General features: G+C 43.9%; 1 protein-coding gene across 2 annotated transcripts in view; it reads right to left on the minus strand.

The window, feature by feature from the left end:
• Positions 1 to 236: 236 nt before the first annotated feature.
• The window catches only part of CCDC50 (coiled-coil domain containing 50), a 43,968-nt gene continuing 19,345 nt past the window's right edge, over positions 237 to 24,859 (minus strand). Inside the window, exons 4-12 of one of the 2 annotated variants that reach the window (XM_065674241.1) lie at positions 20,271 to 20,361; positions 17,688 to 17,805; positions 13,447 to 14,151; positions 10,669 to 10,775; positions 10,025 to 10,069; positions 9,372 to 9,476; positions 8,340 to 8,419; positions 6,501 to 6,598; positions 237 to 5,454 (exon numbers count right to left, since the gene is read on the minus strand). In XM_065674241.1, coding sequence (XP_065530313.1) covers positions 5,435 to 5,454; positions 6,501 to 6,598; positions 8,340 to 8,419; positions 9,372 to 9,476; positions 10,025 to 10,069; positions 10,669 to 10,775; positions 13,447 to 14,151; positions 17,688 to 17,805; positions 20,271 to 20,361 — 1,369 coding nt within the window. In that variant the 3' untranslated portion in view covers positions 237 to 5,434. The remainder of the gene's footprint in view (positions 5,455 to 6,500; positions 6,599 to 8,339; positions 8,420 to 9,371; positions 9,477 to 10,024; positions 10,070 to 10,668; positions 10,776 to 13,446; positions 14,152 to 17,687; positions 17,806 to 20,270; positions 20,362 to 24,859) is intronic. The other variant, XM_065674242.1, reaches the window with a different exon arrangement.

The following is a 24,859-nucleotide window of genomic DNA, read 5'->3' on the forward strand; positions in this document are numbered from 1 at the left end:
TTTTAGCATGCTCAGTCACAAACTCAATTCATGACACAGAAATGGCTTTGTGTCTGCTCATGTCTGAGCTGTATGTGTCTGCACCCTCAGCTGATGCCTTTGAAGACATCAGTCAGTCACAGGGCATTTGCCATGTTCTGTTCTTGCCTTCCATCCCACCACTGTATGAAGCTTCGAGCAGGCTTTTTTCAAACTTACAAGCCATGTTGACAGAAAAGAAAAGAAGTACCCTGTCCTTGCAAATAATTACACTGCTTTATTTTTCAGTATCACAGTCTCAGGAAGTGAAACAGTCCAGATCCTTTCCAAGATATTACACAGCTTTTTTTTTGTTTGTTTTTCTTCATCTGTCTGGCCATAAAATAATCACATTTAATATAAATTTATTGTTTTGCTACATCTATTACATTGGAAGAACATAATTACTGGTAGAAGCAGCTGAGCTCCAGCAGCCAAGGGTAGAACGAAGTGTTGTTTTCTCCTGCTCTTGTGTAACCCACTTCAGTGGTTCCAGAAAAGCACACGGAGGGACAGAAGGATGCAGTGGATAACAAAGTACAGCGGTTTATTGAATGAAATGGGGCAAGGCAGTGTTCCCTTTACATTCAGTGAGAATTCAGGAGTATGAAGCAAAACATGCTATACACACACAGACATGATACTTTGGTTAAATGTCATTCAGAAGTTCTATGCCAAACCTGGTAAAATGATAGAGTAAACAGTCAAAAATAAGAAAAAAAATATATATAGGCTTGCATAGACAGATTATTGTCAGTGCACAATTTATATTTAAGGATTAGCTGTTGCAATACAGGGTACATTTGCAGCTCTGAGGAATTTAAGCCTTCTGACTAATCCATCTCATTGCACGGCTAATATTTAGATTCAACAGGCTGAAAGTTTACCCTGAAAAGCTAAAAGAGACAACTGCAGTTATTTCTCTGAGGCAATTAACTATATTGCAGTGCACAGATGCAGCTGGAGACAGACCACGGAGTCTACTTAGAGTGAACACTGATACAGTGGAACTTGCTTACTGTGAAGTAGAAAATACTTATTTGTGTGTCCTACTGTCCACTCTGAGCCTCTCCCGGAAGAGCCCAAAAGGCACAGCTGAGCCTTGTCTAGTGCAGCTCACAGGGAGGAGGTGGCTCATTCTACCTCCGGTCCAGAAGCTGAGAGCAGTGCAGCTTCTCAACACAAAACCTGTGTCCTGTAACCTGTACTGGGTATAACAGTCCAGGTAGCACTTGCATGCAGCACAGTCAAAAGCCTCCACGGCTGTGCTGCACAGCCAGAGGTGTGCTACGGCATGTTTTAAAGAGCACAGTAAACTGAGATCTCTGTAGTTTTACGCCTGTCCTTCACAGCCAAAAAAGACAAACTGCATGTGGTATACTTCATGAGAGGGACTCTGCTGTGCCTCATGCTGTATCCCACAGCCACCTCCCAGAACAACTAAAAAACCAAGCACTGAGTGCTTTGAGAGAGTGGGGCAAAACCAACTGTCCATTGGCTGGGGATGGATATAGGGCAGAGTAAAACCTCAAAGTCACGCTCAGATGGGAATTCCTGCTGCAGCACCTTCGCTGGCATCACTGCCAGGAGTAGGACAGCAGAGAGGCCAGTCACCCACCAGTCCATGCTATGAACTGTGTTTTGTTTCCTACCGCATCTAACACACCCTTGCAGCGTCAGTGCTACCATTAGGAACAGCAGGAGCCATCTGCTCAGGGTGATAGACGCGCAGGATATCATTCCATGAGTTTCATGGACTGGCTGTGCTAGGTTACAAGAGTATAAACTAAGTAGGGGAATCCTCACACTGTCTCCAAGTGCTCCCCTTTATATATAAATAAGCAATCCACAGTTAGTTTGCATACAGGTTAGTATGAATTAAAATACAAATCTTGATAATAAAAATACATAATATACACACTGATCAATAACAATAAACTGAATGAAAACACTAGAATGTAACAGTGACTGTATTTTGGCACAAAATAAAAATGCACAAAGGCCGAGCACTGTAAAAACAAAAATCCACTTTTTTCCATACATAAGAGAGTGTTATTAGTCCTGATTCAAATCCTGACCAGTGGGAATGCAGAGATACAAAAATACTGTACATACAAGATCCTTTTTACAGAGTGAAGCAGACTGCAGCATTGGTAACTTCTATTCTTCCTCCCCAAGAGAAATTCAATGATTAGACTTCATCTGTCCCCAGCAGCTGATATTTTCCCACCCCACTAAGCTCAAAAACATGAAGTCATTTAAAGAAAAGATGAGATTAACCTGTTGGATCTATCATGTGATAACAACTGCTTCTCCCTGCAGGAAGCTGTACAGTCCACATTAATACAGTGTTTCATAGCAAGGTGACTCAGATCAGCCTGCTGAAGACGTTGAGTATCCCTGCATATAAGGCACGATCACTCTGGTTCACCCGACCTCTCTTCTGCAGACCATTGTGCTTTTGGACGGAGGTGAAGAAGTGGCGAGAGCTCTTGCTGGTGAGGTGTGCCTACTGTGAAGATTAGGATGTGCCAGGATTTCATGGTGATGAATTTTCCACATGGTGCCTATTGCGTTGTTAATGCAGAGTCAGAAAGGGATGCAAGACATGAATGACCTGGGTAGGGGTCCAAGCAAGGGCTTTGACCTTCTACTAAATCCAGAGCAAACCCATAGGCAGAGCTACTAAAACTTGGCAGAAGACAAGGGGATAAAAGTTTAACATTTTTCTGTCATAGAAAGGAAACATTGCTCCAATTGTTTCTTTTTAAAAGATCAGCTTCATTGTGCCTCTTTCCAGAGACGCACGTGCAAGGTGCTGATTTTGCATCTTGCCTATGTAAGCTGCAGAACTGTGGCTGCTGAGCCCCAAGATGTGTTGGCTCCTTGTTCATCCATGAACTGAACTCAACTCCTGTTGACTTCAGTGGGACCATGGAATGAATATCCCTTCCAAATGTGGTTATTAAGCATGCAAGTCCAGTTGTAACCTTTACATCAGGAAATCTCTAACCTGCATGACTACATAAGGCCCACAAGGTATATTAGATGAGCAATTGTTCTGTTTATACCCCATTTACTACATGTTTTCCTCATCTACCATGCCTAGCATTTCTTTCTCTGGATAGGTGTCAGCCCCTTCTAACAAAACCTTAGGCCTCTGTTTTCACAGGGGCTATAGAAAAATAAAACAGGAGAAACACTTACAGGGGGCAGCAGATGGATAAAGATAGGGAGTAAAAATAAAAAGATAAGGACTATGGGAGGCTATGGAGCAAAGCACCCCATAAAGCATCCAGCACTCCCTGAAGGCATCCAAGGAAGCAGCAAATGCTCCTGGGATCCTTCACTCTGCCTCTCATCTCTTGGTGCCACAGCCTGAGGAGGCCATTAAGGAGATCTTACAGCTCCACAGAGTAGACACAGAGGTGTTCTTCAGATAAATAAAATTAACCAGAGTTTCCCCTTGTATCATTCCCTCTCGCTCCCATTGAAGTCAACAACTTGAATACTCCCAAACATCCCTCCTGAATTAACAGCTTCTTCAAATGTCAGCAGGCTCAGAGCCTTCAAGACTGTTCTATTTAGGATAAAACAGAAGTTACATCAGACAACTGCATTGCAAGAAAGCCCATCACTGCCACCTACAGAGCCCCAGGAAAGTCTGAATTCCTAGTTGACAATTTCCCTTCCCTTTTGCAGAGAGTCACCCCATGCACATTAAGTATAAAGCACAACCACTTTCTGATTTGGCAAGACTTTTCCCCATCCACTTTTCACAAGTGCACCAGATGATACAAGCAGAAAGGATTTGACTGGGGTGTTAGCTCACAAAACCCCACCAGGCATCCATTTTACTAGAATAAATATTCTGATGGCAGTGGAGGGGAAAAACCCACAGGAAAAAATAAAAAAGGCAATTTCAGCAGTGGGAATTTTGACTGCTATATGAAATACAAAAATAATTTTTTACAAAATAAACTCTTTGCAGATGAGGTTGCCACAGTGGCCCAAGTTATCAAATGAAAAGGAAAAACTAGGGACTATGTTGATCCTTTTCTGGGCCCTTTAAAACAACATTAACACTTCTGAATGGACAGATGGAACAAAAAGAGGGAACAAGGAAAGCACAGTAAAATCTGGTTGCTAGCTGGAGTATTTCCTGAGAAGAAGCTGCAAGCAAGCAAGACCTTCCAAATGATGCAGGTGAAGAAGCTCACAGTCTGGAAGCAAGGATAGGCAGCTAGCAGGATGCTACCAACGCGCAAAGTCCTGGGCATTTTACACAGACAACTTGCAGACCCTGCCGTGCCCTAAACAGTGATAGTTTTATCCTGATAGGAGTCTACAGAGCAAAGCAGAGGTGAGGCAGTCAGCACAGATACTGTGCGGACTGCTCAGCACTCTGCATCTAGCTCAAAGTTGCCTGTAATTGTGGGGTTTTGATTCAGTGTCAATGCCCATATGGCCCTCCTTCAGCCCCATGATTCCAAGACATATACAGGTTCAAACACAAGTTACTGTACACAAGTGCATCAGCAGCTGAGCTAGGAGTTACAGTAGTTCCTACTTGGCTTCAGTGAAATTCCTTGGCTATCACACGAAAGCTCAAAGCAGGTGACCACAGAGGTCCCTTCAGGCATTTAAATCTTTATGATTCTTCCCAATCCACAAGTTGCAGCGTCATCAGCTCCCTAGTATATCTTAAGAGTTATGCACACAAGGTCTAACTTCCACTGAAATTGTCTTTCAATTGTTTTATCCTATACCCTGGAGCTAAATGCCTAGTTACCCTACCCAGGTTGCTGTAAACCCTAGAAAGAAATACAGCAGTTAAATTTTATTCCATAGGCAATTTCTTCCTCACCAGTCCCAGGTTCTGGCTTTTGCTGATGCACGTTATGAAGATGCTCTCTTCTTCCTCCAAGCATGACTGTCAGTTGACTCAGCTATCTTATCCAGCACAGGAAGAAAGATATTTCCTCTTACAACTCTCTTTTGCTAAGTCATCCTAATATGGGAAGAACTTGCAGTTCTGACGTTCTGATGCATTACCATAATCAAACTAATTTCTTGGATTTTCCTCCCTGTTGTAACTGCATCTCTATTTGTCAAAGCTCCAGACAAAGCTTAAAAATAAAAAGGAAAGCCTCAAAATAATGTAATAGGGAGCTGTTAAGTCAGCTAGTTCATGCGCACAGCTCAGTGGTGGCTAGATTACACTGCACTGCTTAAGTCATCACATATGAGTAAGAAATTGAAACAAACAAAGTTCCTTATTATGATGACACTTCAAGAGGACATCCTGGGAGTGGAGGGTGGACCTTCCATTGGGTAAGGAATTGAGAAAGTTGCCTGGCAATTCCAGTAATGTTTGCTACACAAGAGTCAGTACCAAAGCAAAGGCTAGCACAGTTTACTGCTTCCTACGGGAACCTGGAAAGCAAAACAGAAAGAAAGAAAATAAAAATAGATCTGTAGGGATAGATCCTGGTGAAGAAAATACTACCTACAGGCATCTTTTACCTGGCCTGCCCTCTTGGGTATCTGTGTGGCTTCCAGGGTACTGGTAAAGTCAAACGACAAAATGGGAAACATGTTACATTTACCCAAACAAAAGGAAAAAGGATAGGTCCACAGGACAGGCAGACATTTGGATCTCTTCTAGGTTGTGAACAGTGCTGCAGCCTCATCGCATAGTCTCACTAAGGAAAACTGAATGAGCACTCAGCTTACAGACTTTATAAAAGTGCCATCAACTTTCATGCTTGTTTGATGGACATAGAACACAAAAGTTTCCCAAACTTTAAATTTTGGGAAGTGTCCACATTTAAGTCACAATCAGTGGAGCTGGAAGAAATCTGGGCAATTGACTCAAACTCTGGCTGCCCGTTTCCTTCCCCAGAGACTCTATAAATAACTCAGACAATCAGCATTCAGGTTTAAAAAACTGTGGGGGCGACCCTAACCACACTGCTCTTATGCCAAGTGATTTTAGGAAACAAGCCAACAATGCAGTGCTGAGATGCTGCGGGAACAAAAAGAGCATGTTCTCAGGACAAGCTTCTGTCTAATCATCCCATCTGCTCACCAGACAGATGATATTGAGAGATTTTGTCTTATCGAATTGTTTGATAGCAATGAGTCACCTAAAATCCATCTCATCATTGTCTTCATGTTATTCCTCCTTCATTTGCTGCCTCGATTTATAGTCATTCATCATTAAGAGATCACGGAGGACTTGCAGAGAGCAATTTGGCAAACTCAAGGCAAACCAAGTCAACTTTTTAGTCTCTCAGCCTGCAGCATTCTCAGCAAGTACAACTCGGCCACTGACTAGCATCACCTGCCTGATGGGGGCAATAATACCCATTCCTTTCCTCTCTTAGTATCTTTCAAACATCCTGTCATTCAGGCTTCTCATTTGAGGAAAACAGCCCACAGTAACCCAAGTGCTGGGGCAATCATGGTCTTGATCCTACCTTTAGGAGAGTGCTCAGGTTTGGGGATCTGGCGCATAGGGCTGGGCTGGCTTGTGTAATACCGAGCATGTTCAAAGTCGTCATGGAGAGGCTGTGACCTGCCAAGCACAATGAAAAAGAAGTGTTGGGAAAAATACCCAAAGGCATAACAGTGTGTTCAAAACCAACATCTCAGCTGCCTGGTTACTTTGATACAGTCTCTGGCCCAGACTTCCCACCTGCAGACCAGCTCCTCTGGGCACAGCTTATTACTGTTCTTTGGTGAGAAATGCATAGTGTTTACTACTTCTCATGGACCGCTTTAATTTGTCAGGAAACAAAAAACTTCCATTACGAAGGTCGTTGCAGACCTTAATCGTAACTACACAATTTTAAAGTCTTTAATGCTTGACCTGTTTTAACACCTGGGTATTTTAATACGATCTCTCTCAGCCTTCACCTGCAAACCTCATCTGCTGTTTCTTTTGCAAATTCAACAAGAATTTCTAGGCTCATATCTGGACCGGAAATCAAAGCCACCAGGGTCACTTTCAGGGTTCAGCCCCTCATAGAATCAAAGAATAGTTAGGGATGGAAAGGACCTCAAGATCATCTAGTTCCAACCCCCCTGCCATGGGCAGGGACACCTCACACTAAACCATCCCACACAAGGCTTCATCCAACCTGGCCTTGAACACTGCCAGGGATGGAGCACTCACAACCTCCCTGGGCAACCCATTCCAGTGTCTCACCACCCTAACAGGAAAGAATTTCCTCCTTATATCCAATCTAAACTTCCCCTGTTTAAGTTTGAACCCATTACCCCTTGTCCTGTCACTACAGTCCCTGATGAAGAGTCCCTCCCCAGCATCCCTATAGCCCCCCTTCAGATACTGGAAGGCTGCTATTAGGTCCCCACGCAGCCTTCTCTTCTCCAGGCTGAATACCCCCAACTTCCTCAGCCTATCTTCATATGGGAGGTGCTCCAGTCCCCTGATCATCCTTGTGGCCCTCCTCTGGACTTGTTCCAACAGTTCCATGTCCTTTTTATGTTGAGGACACCAGAACTGCACACAATACTCCAGGTGAGGTCTCACAAGAGCAGAGTAGATCACCTCCTTCAACCTGCTGGTCATGCTCCTTTTGATGCAGCCCAGGATACGGTTGGCTTTCTGGGCTGCGAGTGCACACTGCCAGCTCAAGTTCATTTTCTCATCGACCAGCACCCCCAAGTCCTTCTCTGCAGGGCCGCTCTGAATCTCTTCTTTGCCCAGTCTGTAGCTGTGCCCGGGATTGTTCCAACCCACGTGTAGGACCTTGCACTTGCCATGAAGAGCACCAGGCCAGGGTACCAATTAATTCAGCTACAGCACATTCCCATCAGCTTTAGGATGAGGCACCCCACAGCACAACATGCTTGCTTGCTGCGGGATGTCCACATGCAGCAGTGGGAGCAGCATACGGAGCTTAACTGGAAGTGAGGACCCAAGGGAGCAGCTGTGCAAATGTATCGTGACTACTCCTCTGTGCCCACAGATGACATTTGGTTTCACACCCACAGAAGCTCTTTAACCCTCTCAATGTTTCTCTGCCATTTAACAAATGTCACTGCACAAGCTCATCAATCTCCGCCAGTGCCAGACAGGGAGACCAATATGGACAAATGCCACAAGCACAGTGAGTGACTCATGTCACCGAACACCTTAGAAGCCTTGTGCTCTCCAGCTCATTTCAGTGCCAAAACTTCTGCTCTCTACCAAGCCCCTTGTGAGTGGGTCAAGGCAGATCGCCCTACAACTCTTCCCTAGGACTCAGCTTCTGCCTGCATTTCCCCACTTATACCAGGCAGTTCAGTCTCACCTTAAAGATCTTTCACCTTTGTGTCGCTGAGTTTCAGGTCCTTCTTTTGACCTTGAACGAGTGGACTCACTTGCATCATGCTAATGGAAAGAAGAGGAGAAAGAAGCTCATCTGAGTGCCTTACAAGACAGCAGCCATTACACACTGAGGCTGCCAGAGCTCCACGCAGTCCTGTGCTCAGTTTATATACACAACTAACTACAACCAGACACGTGCAAATAGCAGTATCAGGACTAGTTTCCAGTACACAAAACTCTGAGACAGACTCAGTTTTTGCTCTAAACATGAAACAGTGCTTGGGGGACCTGTCCCGAAGCTAGGGTCGAATGCAGCCAGTGTGTGACGACTATGTACATGGCTGGGCTATAAGCATGAGGGACCAGATGCATGCAGCTGTGCTCCTGCAACCACTCAAACACAGTAAGGAGGCTGAAAACATCAGAGCTACTTCCAATTAGCCACCACGATTAACACAACACCCCCTTTAGCACCTAACCAGTGCAGACTGTGAAATCTGTTTCCTATCACCTTCCACATCGGCTTGCCAAGTCTCTGTAATATTACTCATACAAAAATCTAGGCTGGATACGCTCAGTACTTTCATTATGGGGCCAATCTGATTATGAAGCAGAGTGACAGCTGGAGCAGCTTCATTGTCCTTAATACCTGCAGTGCACAAGCAGAACAAACTACTGGTTTTAGGGCCGCAGCCAGGATTTCAGCAGAAGTAAGGCCCCATACCAGGACTGACTGTTTGAGGGAGGCCACAAGGTGCTGTGACATCTAGCACCATTCTCCAAGGCCATAGCCCAAGGTTTACCCTGCTCAAGGCTGAAGTAAAAGGGCATCTACCCAGGTGGCTGGTGGCTCCAAAAGGTTTGGGAAGCAGCTGAATAACAGGCAGCAAGACACTCTGGATGTAAAAGTCAGCATCATTCCTTTTGGTCTCATCACACACCCTCACGTCCCCCTCTGGAAATGGGAATAACTTTATAGCACTTCATTTGTGGCACCTCCTGAAGCCTGACATACCTTCCAGTCTTGATCATGCCTCCTCCTTTCAAAGGAAGACTTTTCTCTCTCCCTCCCTTTCTTGAAAGCCTTTTTCTCCTCAGCCATCAAGAGTCGGGCAATTTCCTAGAAGGGAAAATACAGAGAATGTGTCAGACAGTTTTACTGCTCTTGTGGGTTTGAGTTATTTAAACCCTTTCCAATAGACAGCTGCTGAATGAGAAGGGTGCAAAGCCAGGATTCCATCCGTGATCAGAAATCAAGTGAGAGGGCAGAATTAAGACTGACTACATGCAGCATGCCCACTGGATTCCCAATTTGTCAGAACTGTATTTGCAAAGCCTTTCTGCCCTTTACTCCTTTTCCTTCAATGGAGATGTGTGTGTGTATTTAACCTTGTAGCATCTCTGACAGTCTCCCTTTGGGCTTAGTTACAAGAGATGCTCTTACAAAGCCATGAACTTACTTCCTTTGCCACAGTTGCAACAGGCAGAGCAAATTCCTCCTTGACCAGCCTGAGGATACACAGGATAGCTAGCCAGGAGCAAACCCCAAGGGAGTCTTGAGCTTCCCCAACAAGGAGGGAAACAAACAAGTAGAGGGTCAGAGGAGGTAAATGGTATTTTGTAGTTTTCACAAGTAAAGGAATACTGCACACATTTCACTTTGCTCACCTCATCTTGGGCTACTTGAGCTGCCTTCTGATCTGCTTCATCAGCCTGGGGAAAAAAGAAAAAGGGGGTAGATGGGAGATAAAAACGAGACAAAAGGCCAAAAGAGTAACACTTATGATTTATTCATACTCATTAACTTATGCAGGCAGGGCAAGCAGGTACCCATACAAATATGCTACCATTGTCTCTGAATTTATTTAGCTACCTCAATACTTGCCTCCAATCCAACACCAAACTGTCATTTCAGCTTTTCAGCTGAGTTTTGTCTTCATTTATCTGCCAGGCCACACCACAACACATTGCCCATCCTGTTGCTCCCTTTCTCTCAAAGATGGGCACTGGTCTGCCTCACTTCTGGGCTGACCACACTGAGTAAAGGCCTTATTACCTACCTGGAAATGTCCATTTAATATCACTCTGCTTTAATTATTTAATTTTAGGGTATTTATTTCAGAAAATAAGGCTCTGCTGGCCAGATGCCATATATGGCCAGACTCCATATATGTGTGTGGGAGACAAAACTTAATTACCAGAATGAACAATAACAAGACTTTAGGTCTTAAAGTCACAAGTTTACAAATGAAAGTTGTCATCACTGGCTACCTTAGCTCCTCCGAGTTCACTAAAGCATCCTCTCTACTTACCAGGAGCTCTTCCTCCTGCAGCTTCCGAGCAATCTCTGCATCAGACAACTCCTGTTCCCTTCGGGGTGTATCATACATGGCTTGCTTCGTCCCCCTCAACTTACTGCCTACAGAATTGAGAGAGAAACCAATCAACTCAACCATTTTCCACATGCTTCGGTAAGGAAATTCCCACCATTTCCTAAGCCACTTGCAAAAGCCCCATTCAAGGGAACCAGAGACCATGACAGCATATTTGCCAGGCAGCTGATTTGAGAGTACCTTTAGCTGAGGTGCAGCATGCACCTTTGGGAGGTTCCTCTATGCATACAGAAATATCTGATATGCCATGTCCTGTATGACAAATGCAACTAGATAGCAGAAGAGGCCGTGTGATTTGAAGCAGTCTTTGTTGACCCAGTGATCCTAGCAAAAGAATTGTAATTTTTCACACTCTGCATACACTGATACAGACACACTGGTAAAACCTGGCAGCAGAGAGCAGCTCAACATCTGTTATGAGCACGGCAGAATCTGGGAACACACTGATGGAAGTGGCATGGGCTGCCAAAGTTGCCTGGGACAGGCTCACAAAAGGTTACAGACAATTTCTTCATTAAGCTGACCCATGAATTTTACAATTTAGTGAGAAAACAGCCAAGTAAACACTTCTGAAGTTCATACAAGGTTCAGTTAGTGCTTTGAGCTCAGAGTTTTATTTGTTTATTTTAAACCATCTCCAAATGATCTAAAATGCTGTATTTTGAGAGTCTCTCCATAGTCTATTTGCACCAGGCCAAAGGAGTCTCACTGTAACCTTGTTATAAAATGTATGACTTCACTCACATACAATGAATGCCTTCTCCTTCCATCTGCAGTTTGAACTGTATTATTCAGACATCTCAGACATCTAAATGAGCTTTCTGCTTTGTGTCTGAAGTATGTACTCCAGACGCCTGTGTCTCTTTCACCTCAAATCCAGAAAATTTTTTCCTTCCAATCTTTTCAAACCAAATGGTACAACAAAGTAGCCAACTGATCTCAAAAAATATTCTGTGCATCTACCAACAAACTACCATCATACTCCACCAAGCATCCCAAAGACTTCAAACTGCAGTGGGCCAGAGAACTCATGCATCAACCTAGAATAAAACTGCAGAATAGGAAAACACCTCTTCTATGTGTACTGAGGAAGGCTTGTGGGGTTTTCTACTTTCTGTTTTGTTTGAATGAACTGATTAATTACCTCAACCAATTAACACCCCTCTTACAAACCACCTTAGCATAAGAAAACTTCAGCTCTGACATGTTATGCTTAAGAATATGACTTGGCCTCTCCTAGCATACTTCAATCAATCAAAGCTGTGAAGAGCTGCAGGCCACAGCCAGCACAGAAACTGGCAAAATGCACCAGCTTGGTCAGAGTTATACTATTCAAGGTCAAGGCAAACACAGTTTTACATGCTGAAACAAAAAACAACACAGCCAACAGGCTCCTGTACAGCATTAACTCTGTGAAGAATAAAAATTTCCAGGAATTGTCTGCTGGCCAACCTGAGGCTGAGCCTTCTTCACACACTGATTGGTTCCAGGCTTTTTTTGCTCAGAAGACAACAATAAATGTTACTTGCCCATCACTTCTGCCCACACTCAGGGTAATACAAAGCACACCATAACCAGAGCCCCCATGAAGCGGATGTGAGCTTTTGGCTATTTTGACTCCATGTGATGGGATACTGAGTTACTTGGATCTACACTGTATCAGAGCAAATCATGACCTACTGATAACATGTAAAGACCTACTTAACTCCTTCCACTCACCCTAATAAATTTTTGCATGATCAAGATGAAGAATAATTCTCCCAGCATCTCCAGAGACAGACATGCATTATCACCCTCACCTTATCCAAATGAAGACCAGTTAGATGGCTTGAAGCACAGAGTCCCATGACAAAGACAGACATAGGTCCAAGTAAACGCCTACTTCTACTAAGAGGCGGGTCACCCCCAATTCCAGTGGGGTTTTAAGAGCAGAAATACAGATCTAGACCTTTAAAGCCTATCAGACCCCAAGTGTTACCGGACAACAAGAACTACACAAGCACATGCTTGTCAGAGAAATCCACTTGAACTGAATTTGACGAGTCCCACCTAATAAATAGAGCGCAGCTGGACACCTAGTGCCACTACTGAACTTTGCTCAAAATGAATCAATTATGCTGCCAGCAGGGCTTTCTGTGAGAAGTGATGGAAATTGCTGGCTTGTTAGTACTTAAGCAAACTATCTTCATTTACAGACCTGCACCCCAAATCAACCAAATACAAGTGCAACCATAACATCTGGAGGTTTTGTTAGTTTTTCTTTTTTCTTTTGTTCAAGGAGACCACAGCACAAAATATATAATGGAGAAAACCACCCCCACCGACCCCCGCCCCGAAAAAAAAAGAACCCAAACCCAAACAGCTGGTTGTTTGTTGGTTGCTTTTATGGGGGTTTTGGTTTGTAGGGTTTTTTTAATTAAACACAGGATAACATGGGCACCATTTCCAATAATATCTTCTTACTCACCCTCTCTGATGCCACAGAACATGTCAGGAAATAAACAGAGCAAGAATATTAACAGATAAAAAGAATCTCACTAAATAAGGGAGAACCCTGGGCAGGATTCACCATGTGCACAATGCAGGTGGATATCAGATAGCTTTTCCAAAGGAAACAACACAGATTTCAGACACCAGGATGGGGCACACAAAGGTCCATCCCCACATGTATGTACACCTTCCCCATCACTTGGTTACCTGAGTCCCGCTGGCAGTATCCAACCTTCCCCTGGGTCACAGCATGTGGGGAGGGGGAATGTCTCCTGTGTCCTGACCTTTTGTAGTCTCTCTCCTCACCCCTCCTATGATCATCTCTAGATTCAGCATCATGAAGCTTCTCATCATGCACCATCCTGTGTGACGAGTGGCCCCAATGACGTGATTTCTGTTTTCCAGGGTGCGCTGGCTGGCTGCTGCCCCAGTGCCAAGTCTCCTGTTCAGCCTCCAGTTCCATCTCAAGAAGAGGAAGGCGCTTTTCTCTCTCTTGCTTTGTTGGCTTTCTGCTGCGCCATGCCTGGTCTGCAAGTCTATGATCTGACTCCAAGTCAAGACTGAGAGGTCTCCAAGCCTTCTCCTTGCTGGCTGCCCTCCTCTCCTGCCGCTCCCAGCTATTGCTGTGGTCATACGTGCTGCGCTCAGCCTCTCCTTCCAGGTCAGGGCTGGGATGTCTCCTGGACCTGCCTTGGCTGGCTGATTTCCACTGCTGCCGGTAGCCACTGCTGGCCTCACTCAGTTGAGCAGACCTCTGATGATCCTCCGAGGTGGAATGCCTGTGTTTGGCAGCACTGCTGGACAAAGGCAAGGGTGCTTCTCGGTGCTCTCTCTGCAAGCGCATGTGCCTGTCACCACTGCATGCCCTGCGAGGCTCAGAAACCTGCTCTCTGGGGTCACCCCTGGGGTGCTCTGAGCAATGGGGGGACAAATAACGACCAGGTTAGTGGTGCAAGGGTTAATAGTGGTTCAGCAAGGCCAGACTTGTAGCATGCAGATGAGGGAGCTTGATGCAAGAAGAGGCTGGAAATACATGCAAAGTATGATGCGGTCAGAAAGAAGAATAACAGGGATATAATTCTTCCAAGATATAATGGGGGACAGAGTGAAATTGCAGCCTGGTCATCAGCAAAGCAGCACAGGAAGCAACAGAGTTGGAGCCGAACGCACAGGTCCAGCCCGAAAGTGTGTCCGAGCACATCCCAAGACATGAACAAGCCAATATGGAGATAAAGGACTTCCAATGATGCCCCTGGGGCTGAAAAATAGCCAGCAGAAAAGCTCATCTGGTGGCATGGCACTGCTGCATGATACTGAAACTGTCAGAGAAAGTCTTGCAAAGAAGGTACAAGATGCAGGTAAGCGGATAGTGAGATGTGTGTCTGTGTGTGACACAACAGACTGCCGTGTATCTCTTGCGGACCCACAAGCTTCACTACCTGCACATATTCATTGTCTAAATAGAAGTTTAGGCTCTGACTGCAGAGAGGGCTACAGAAATTTAAGGGCAGCAGAAGACTTCCCAAAACCCAGGCTCCTGACTTCAGCAACATAGCTGGAAAAGCAGCTTACTCAGCAGCTTGGTGGGGCTTTTTTCCTCCGTGCTTTCCAGAAAGCAGGTGGAAATTTCCTTTGCTTTTAGTTTCAGTAATAAACCTGACACAGCTATGAGGATGCAGCAGTCTGCCTGTTTGATTTATTTTCCAATCAACTTATTTGCTATGAAAAATCATTGCACCGAGTGAATTATTATTTCACTACAGCAGATTTTCCGAATGAAAGCGTATTTCTGAAGAAAAAAATTGCCTTGAAGCAGGGGCTGATTTGAAACAGAACTATGCAAAAACACCCCAACATACAGCACCAAACAAACCCCAAACAAACCCCCCAAAATAAACAAATAAACCCTCCCCCACAACCCACAAAAACACCAAACCTAAAAAACAGCAGCAGAAGACTTTCCTTCTCAATGAGAAAACTTTTTTTTTTTTATAGTATCTGAAAATATTTAAAATAGACTTCACTGCACATAAGCTTCATTCTGTTTGAAGAAATAGCTCTGCCTTCCTCCAATCATTTAGATTTCAGGGTGGGAACAACAACAAACAAAAAAAACCACCCTGCAACCTAAATCCAACTTCACCATTCCACCAAATCTGAACGTTCCCTTCAAGTCATTCTATTCAGAAAGATCTTCCAAAGCCAGTGAAAATAAAGCCTCCAGAAAATCCACCTTGAAAACAAATCTGTGTGACTTTTATCCAGAACAGGTGTATTTTTAAAAATCTAGGAACCGTAACATCAACTGCTGTGGTTACTCTTAACTGGTTGCTCTTCCTGTTCAGTTTTAGACCATTCATATGATTTACAGCAAAAGATCCAGTAAAACAATCTATGTGACTTACTGAACAACAGAGACGAGAGCCTGAAAGCAAGAGTCAGATTTGGAATGATATTAACTAGAGTCTAAGAATTTAATTTTGTTATTAAGGAAAGCTCAATAAATACAACAGCAGAGAGAGTAGATCATGAAAGAGCAAAGCACAGCTACTCTGGAAAGGATTGCTACAGGTAACACAACTATGCCAGAGAGCCCAAGCAGATTTGCTTTTGGGGTATCTCGGGGAGATTAACTCCTCAGCAGGCACCAGTTTCCATGGCACCTTCCACAGGGGCTGTGTAAACACTCTCTAGGTCCTGGTGTTACTCTTTCAGACAGCAAGTGACTGAGCAAATACAGAAATGTTTTTCATGGCATAGACACTCTGGAAGGGAGGAACGCCACCTTTTTTTCCATGTTTATTCCTACAGTTTTTAAGAGCTGACATTCTTTGGAGCACTAGCTCTAAAACCCAAACAAAAAGGCTTTTTTTTGTTGAAGTTCACAATTAATGAGGACAATATAAACCAAGGATGCTGAAGCCAAATCAAATGCTGCTCAAGTATTTAAGAGGTTCCAGATCAAAAGAATCCAAGCAACAAAAATGCGCTATAGTCCTTGCTTGTTTTAAAGGAGCATGTATCAAGAGCAGCACTACTATTGAATGGCCAGGGAAAAAACTTCCACTTCACCTCCAAGACTACAGATTACTGCAGGAAGAAGGAAAAAAAAAATCAGACACACAAGATATCCTGCTATCCAAATCCACATCACAGTCTCGATTCAAAGAGACACAGGCTTTTGTCAACCAATTCCTGTTACAAGAATATCCTGTCCTACCATCTCCACAAGGCAACATTACTATCTATGTTGTATTTTTTCAGGGACTTGAACCATTTAATTCTGAAAAGCTGGAGTGTGGGTTCACCATAAGACTCCCAGATCAAAGGCTTTCCCAGCTCTGTACGTGTAGCAGGACATGTGGTCATGAAGTTTCCACTTGGTTACTGGTTTGCACTTGTGATTTGTGTTTTCTTGGCCATCCTTGAAGTTCTTCCCAATTGAAATGAAAATATTTTGTGTAAGTTCAAACAAAAGTCATTTAGAAGCAGCAGTAGCAATGATGTTAAAATGAGACACCAATAGCGTTGATGTCAAAATAAGAAATAAGAGGATTGATCTTCATCTTCACAATCTGTTAATCAAAAGCAGCCCATCTTTCCCCCACCACACTTTTTTTATGAAAGAACACAAGAACCACCACCAGCGCACAGCAAAGCCATCCCCAGATGGCTCCATAATTAAACATACCCTGATTCTCTCCTCCTGGTATAAAGAAGGTCTGCATTCAATCATAAAAGCTGGCCAAGAGAAAGCAATACAGCACTGTGGGTCATATTTTTTCCGCAATGTACAATCCCAGATGATAATCACAGCAAAGACATTCTGTGGAGATGACCTTGTTATTCAGTAAGTCATTCAAAGCAGTTGTGCTAATTTTAAAGCTTGGGTACATACCTGCACGGAGTTTTGAAAGGCTGATCCATGAACGAGCATTTGTTCATTTATGCAGTTGTGCCAGCATCGCAGATAAGCACATGAAACTGTTACGCTTCAAATGCAGGCACGGAATTGTGTCTGCACTTTTCCCCTGCTTGTGGGGGTTGTACAAGTGGGGTCCCACTTGTAATGCTTGTGGGGTTACACATAAGTAACTAGTTTATCAGCTATTGTCTTTTTTCTACAAGCCATTTTACAACATGCATGCGTATGTGTGCTTGCACATACACCCACCCTAACCCTCTGTTTTAGGCCATCTTCTAGGACATAGAAAATCACAAATTCATCTTCTCTGCTTTTTTCTATGGTTTGTTTGTTGTTTTTCTGGGGCTTTTCATATTTCTTGATTCTTGTATAAAAGTCTGATCTTGACCCTGAAAACTGATGCAATGCCACAGCGCTGAATGCAGAACTGTAGGATAAGGGAAGTCTCCTAAACAGAGTTGCCAGATCACCAGGTTCACCTATACTGCCATGACCCTGATTATCCTATCTAGCAGAAACATACCTCCATTTTCTGCATAATAGCTATCTTCATAGCCTGTGTGTTCCTGGGATTCTGTGTAGTGCTTCTTCCGCTTTTTTTCTTCTTGCAGTTCTTTCTGTTGTAGAAGACGGGCAATGTCCTGCACAGATGAAAGGAAACAGACATCACCTTTCCCCCTAAAAAATGTCTCCAGATGCTTCTACTCAAATTCTTAACTCAATTATAAAAATCTTGTCTGAAAAATTAAACAGGGTTACTCTGAAATTCAATCACTGGGCTGGATGAGTTTCAACTTAGCAGTTGAGACAAGCGACCGTCTCAGCAACTAGTATCCAACCTCCCCCAGGTCTACCAATTGAGCTTCCAGCACTGTGGCAGACTTGCAATGTTCCACTTGCACACAAGGCTGCAAAGCTCTAACAGCCAAAGCATGGCAGAAGGAATTGTGTGTGAAACCTCAGGCCTTCAACAAGGACTTGAAAGTCAAGCAAGCACACACGTGCTCACACAAGTGCACTGGACCTCACCCTGGACTACACCAGGAAATCAGAGGCAAAGAATGTCTATAGCTGAAGCCACTTCTGACTGGAAGAAGGTCCCAGAGCAAGTCATGAACTTGCTTCAAACTGGCTGTAATTTACAGGGACTGTAAGATGCCAGGCAGGGAAATGAATCAGTTTGACAGACAGAGGCTGAAGGAAAAGAAAATCGAAAGGGACATTAGGAGGAACAGGTTAGGCACAAGGCAGGACTGCTGCAGGGACTGCAGATGTGTATCTTCTATCACAGTTTTGGTAGATGTGCCATTAAAGAGAACAGCACTCCATTTTCCCAACTGGTTTTCCTTTGAGATGACTAATGGATCAACAAGGCCCATCAACAGCAAACAGCTCCCTAGGGTTTGCACATTTAGGGTCCAGAAGATTGCTGAGTCATTGGAGCTAGTCTGAAGCGAGGAAGAGAAGCTGGAAGATAGCAGCAGGAGGGCATGCTAGCCCTTTGGATTCTATTCCTTTAAGCTTCCCTAATCCTCAGGACCTTTACAGAGCCATGTATGCAAAGTGCACACTGCAGGCAGGAACAGCATCAGTGAAATGCAAACTTAAGAGTATCAGCACCCTCCAGAGCAAAGAAGCCAGCACTGGAGGACATTGAATTGGTGTTCAAGTACAAACTATTATTTCAGGATTCAGATCAGATCTGCTCAGTGACAACTTTTGTGCAGAACCTGTAGAGGCTCTTTACCAATAAGAAAAAAAAAAAGAAACCCAACCTCACCCCTCCGAGTTTTCTTCCCCTGACAAGGTTAACGTCTTCTAGCAAGTACAGTAGGTCTATAAATATATGGGATTAAGCACATTATCTCCAGGACTGAGACAGCTCAGGACTTGCAAATCCACAAAAACCACTTCTTACAAACTGGACTTACAAGCAGGTAGGCTTAGCACTTCATTTAAAAAACCTGCAGACCAGAATGGATCTGCCTCAAGCACAGCATTGGCATAACACTACTAGCCACTACTGATACTAGAAAGCTATTGTATATGCTGGGCAGCTACTGCACCCTCATGTGTGACAAGTTGCAGGGACCTGTTGTCAGACTGCTGATATGCCAGCAGCTTCCTATGTAAAGCAGGAAGGAAAGATGCAGTTCTCACAGCCAACATGAGTAGTATTGTACCCCAATCGTCTTCCTGATAAAAATCAGACAGATTGTCACACTTATAGCACAAATCCTTTAGCCAGAATGTTCCTTCCACCCCGTTGCCACAAGCTTCTCCTGAAAACCCTTCCACATCTGCTTGGGCAACCTCTCAGTACTTGCTTGGAATTAATGGAATAAGAAAATGAGGTCTTGCACAAGCAAACTGATGCATCTGTCAGGTAAGGACAGATTCTTATTTCAGGCTTTTCCAGGAGACACAGTATTGTGTCCAAGCTCGTGCTATTCAGAAAATTCCACCAGATGCCTCTTGAGCATCTTAAGACTACTCAGACTTCTCAGGAAACTATCTGTAATAAAAATGGGGCCACACTCCAGGCTCACACAGGTGTTCCTCCACCCTGCGTACCCGATTTGACAGGTTGACACAATAAGGTGATCAATCCAAATCCATGGACAAACCATACTGCCTGCTCTCAAGCAACAGCAGCAGTGTTGTTTTGTGATTCTGAAATCACAAAAGCAATCTGCTACCAGAAACTGCAACGGTGTTCAGACTGTGAAAGACCAATGTAAAGACGAAGTAAGGTAATGGAGAAGCCAGAGATGGATGGCTGGGCTGAGGGTGCTGCTGAAGTCTTTGCACCAAAGAAATCATGACCTAGGATTCTCCGAAAAGTAGTACCTGTCTTCTTGTGTATTACTTGCCCTCTTCTCTAGCAAGGCCACTGGCATCAACAACTCTTGTGACCCTTGAGTGTGAGGATTGACTGTATCTTATTCCTGTAACAGGACTCCCCAAAACCTCTGTGCATGCAGAGATCTGTGAAGACCAGGCCTGACACCACACAAGCCAGCCCCTGTGGCTAATGACCAACAAATACCTGCACTGAAAGGGCTGCTACAAATAGCCCTGCCATCCCTGCAGCTTTAAAGGTTACCTCATCTTTTTCCTCTTGCCTGCGGCGCTGCTCCGCTTCAAACACAAGTTTCACTTGGATTTCCTGAGCAATCTCGCAGTCCTGTCGCTCTCTAGAAGGCAAGGAGACAAGGATTATAGGCAGCTAAAGTCACAGGCATCAGCAGCCTGGAAAAAGGGATAAAGCAGCTAAAGAACCCATCTAATTTATACAGAAGAATTATTACTTAGTGTTAGCACAGAGCCTATGAATCCTCACCAGGGACCAGAACTCCCTGTACTTATTGCTGGCCAAATTTAGAAAATAGGTCTCAAAACATTCACAAACAGCGTATAAAGCAAGAGAAAACAGATTCATAGCCAGTTTCCCAAGAAAGGAAGTAGGTACCACAGGATAGGCCAAGGCAGAGGGAGGAGTCTGCAAACAGTCTAATTCTGCTGAAGAGTTTTCATGCATGTGGTGCCAAAGGAGGGGTTTAGGTTAATGCAGGCATTTCTGAGAAGTGGTCTTCACATGAAAGCCAAGAGGGAGAAAGTGCAGAAATGCTGATAGTAAAATGCAGAACATAGGCCAAGCGGAGGCTGGAGGTGGCGGCTCAGTAATGAATGAGAAATGCTGCTGTGGTGGGATGAGACACAAAAGCAGAACTGGTGCCAAGAGGGAAGAGAGCGACATGCGTCAAAATGAGGCGTCAGAGAGCTATTGTTGCAGTGCCAGGGTGGATGTGGGAACACAAGATTGTATTAACTGGGTACAGAGAGATACTGGAGTAATTGAGACATGAAATGAGAGTTTCATCTGTACAGATAGACTGGGAAGGCCATATTTCAGGGATGTCATACAGAAAGCATCTGCAAGAATTGTGTCACACTCAACTGTGCACTCTGATGCCCAGCAAACAGGCTGGCCAGGGGGTCCAGAAAAGGGCTTTGAGGAGAAAGGGATTTGAGGAGAAAGATTAAGAACCATCTTTTTCATCATTGTTGAAATTGAGCCAAACACTAAACAGGTCAGAAAAATCAATCTAAGCTATCACTGCAATTAAGGCTACTGCAAGGGAAGGCATAGAAGGAGGTGGAGAATGAGAAGAGCAACAGGCAGAGCTTGCATTATTAGTATACTGCCTTTTGAAGAATACACTGATGATGATCAGATAGGTGATGGGAGGACTACAAAGAGCGTATTATGGAAGTCAAACAAATATTTCAAGAGAAGCAGGTTCAGCTATGTCAAAGTTATGCTGTGTGGACTGAAGCAACTAGTTCTAGGCTTGAGCAAGGATCACAGCATAAATGACCTAGTGAACCTGGAGGAAAAGGAATGGAAGACAGTCTAGGACATGTGTATAGGAAAATAGGAAGCACAGAGAAGCCCGTTCAGTAGCAAAACAGAGAAAGTGGTATGGCTGAAGCAGCCAGTGGCACCGTGAAGCCTTCTTTTATACAAAGTGAAGTGAGAGAAGCAGAAGAGTGGCTTAGGGTGGTGAAGAAGGACACTGCAACAAGAAGAGGGTTTACAGAACAAATGCCACTAAGAGACAACTAATCTGTCATAGATAAAAATAAGGAACATGCAGCAGGAAGGAAAAGAAGCTTCTTTATTTCTGTCAAGTGCTCCTTCGAAGCAGATGTACAACTAGGTACTGCATGTTTTTTATATACCCTTCCCGAAGCACATATGAACCCCAAGTCAGTGTTACAACATTTCCTTCCATTTCCCACACCCCCACACTCACAAACAATTACACATATCCATAAACTAACCTACATCTAGAGACACCCTGAAAGGCACTCAGGAATTTCAGTGTTTGTAGGGCTGGAATTATCAATAGGTCAAATATCTTCAGACATCAGGTTCTCTTATCCAGGTAACAAGATCTGGCATTTTGTGAGTATTCCTGTATGCATTTAACTTGACTCAAAAGAAAGGCCTGTTCAAAGGCACAAAAGCTCACGCAGCAGCAAATCTAGTTCTTAAACCTGCTATGCAAAAAGGGACCCTGGTGAACCTGCCACCAGCAGGGAACCAGTGCCCAGCAAAACAGTAGCTGAATATGCAAATCCTGAGGAGCAGGCTGTCAGTGGGCCCAAGACAGCAAATCCTTTATGACCCCAGTCTCAGAGGACATGAATCCAGGTAGAAAACCAGTTAGAAAGGTCAGACATATCAAGGCATTGCACATCTCCAGTTCCCCCAACACCTATGAACTGAGCTAAGATGCCAAGTTCATCAGCTCCAACTGACTTGCTAAATGCTTAGAATACATCTTGTTGCAGACAAACAGGAGATAAAAACACAACTAATCATCTTTCAGAGCCAAGACAACAAGGTCATGGCTTCTTCATTTACAGCAAAGAATACTACAAGTAATGCAAAAGCAGAAGTATTTGCTTGTTCCTGATGACACGCATCTTGGAATACACAATATCAATCTTTAAGAACCACTGAACAGCAACAGGGGATCATATTCTGGGTTTTACTGTTCAGTGGTGAATACTGAGACTTGATTAGTTAATCAACATAACCTAGTGGTTCAACTTGACGGAGCATAAGAAAATAGATTAAAGAACTTCGACAGCTCTTCTTGTCCTTCAGTTTCTTTATTGTGAGTTCAAGTATCCATCAGTCCCCAGAAACTGGCCAGAGCAACATAAACATTACCATCCCTGAACACCACTACTATGTACATGCCCATTGTTCCTGGGCAGCCAGGAGCGCTAAAAGTGTCAGGGAACCTCTACATCAGTTTAGGAAAAAGAGGAAAAAAGTCAGTGTGATTAGAAGTCATTTGCATTGGCTGCAGGAACTAACAGTTGCCAGATGAGGAGTTAAAAAAAAAATTAAAAGGTTGAAGGAAACTGTTTAAAGGAACTGCTCATGTTAGTGTAATAGAACCGTCACAGCACTGGAAGTGAAACAAGGAAGGAGCATATTTTCACGGTATTTCCAACAGTTATTTTAGCAACCTTGCTACTATGCTTGGCAGCATACAGACTGCTCATCTAGATGTGAGAGATGATTCTAAAGAAGCATGAAAAAAAAGGTTTGATGCTTCCCTGAATTCTTAAAAAGTTATTTCTATTTCCTCATTTATCTTCACAAAGTCTTTCTGAGAGAATCTAGGATTTGAAAGACAAAAGAAAGCCCATAAATTTGAAGATCTTTTTTTATGTTCCCTGTTTCTAAAGGCCACCCCGTTCTGCCCGTTTACTCCTATGATCACCTTGCAATGTCAAACTGTCCTAGATGATATGGAAAGCAACAACAGCAAAAATCATTTTGTTGCCAGAACATGCTGATCTTGCAAAAGAAGACACGGGGAACGTACAAAGAATTAAGGAAGAAAAAGATCCAATTACAAAAGGATGCCTCCAACTTTTTTTACTATCCTTGCAGAAGAGCTCAAGCTTTCAGGAGCAGAACGGCTGCTGACACAACATTTTTCATCGGCAGTTCTGCCTGTAACTTGGCCCACAAAGTTCATAAATAGCACTTTAGAGTCCTACAAAAAGAAAATTGTTTGCAGTTCCCAAGTAAGTAACACAAAGGAATCATCTCTGCCACACAAAATTAATTTTTATATTGTCACTTACATGCTCACATCTCTAATTGGTAATGAAGACAAAATTGTTGAAAGAAAGCACAGACTTCAGATGCACACATGTATCTACCCAGTGTGGCCTGAGCATGCTGGGATCATTTAAAACACTGGCTGATCTGTCATGCCCCAGCTTCAGATCTTTTATGAATAGCTCCTTTGAAGCCAGTCCTATATCTCACACATCTGCAATACAGAGCTTTTCTACTTCATCGCTGTCTCTGCCAGATGAGCCACACAACTGTAGCTGGTGGGTGGCATCACAGAGCACGACACAAGCCGGGAGGCAGTACACCTGCTGGGAGATGCATCCTGCCATGCAGACCCTGCATTTGCAGGGAGCCCCATCTTCCCATCTCTCATCACTGGGATCTGACTGAACCCTGTCACACAATCCATTTGCCTCTTGCATTGCAAGAGACTAAGGTGGGGGGAAGCAAAATGCACCAAACACACACACACACACAAAAAAAAAAAAAAAAAACAACCCACAAAAAACCCCAAACCAAAAGTCAAAACATACAAACAAAAAATTAGAAAAGAAAAGCACCAACATCCGCTCTGGCTTGGAAAGTACAGCTTGTTTCGCCCTGCACTGCCATTGTTGCATTTCTATACCACCTCCACAGCTTAAGAACCATGGCACACACAAAGCCAAGTCTCAGGCCACAGGGTCAGATCTGGTGTGTGGGGCCTGAGTAAACCTACAGAGCAAACTGAATCACTCATTAAACATCCTCCCACAGCTGCTGCACAAGTCAGAGATTGCAGAAGAAGGTCTGTACCCCAACACCCACCTCCACCCTGGGGCAGAAGCCTCTCTTCCCAGGTCACTTCACACTGGAATATCTGCAAGCGCAAGCATGAGCCCCTCAAAATCACTCACAAGACACAATGCAAACACACCAGTATGTGCAATTTCCACAAGACAGAGAATTTACTGTAACAATGTGTATTTCTGTGGTGTGATTTCTTCTTTCTTAGACTTTAGCCAGAGACAAGATAGATGCAA

This window comes from Lathamus discolor, chromosome 3 (assembly GCF_037157495.1).
Source record: "Lathamus discolor isolate bLatDis1 chromosome 3, bLatDis1.hap1, whole genome shotgun sequence".
Classification (NCBI taxonomy): Eukaryota; Metazoa; Chordata; class Aves; order Psittaciformes; family Psittacidae; genus Lathamus; species Lathamus discolor.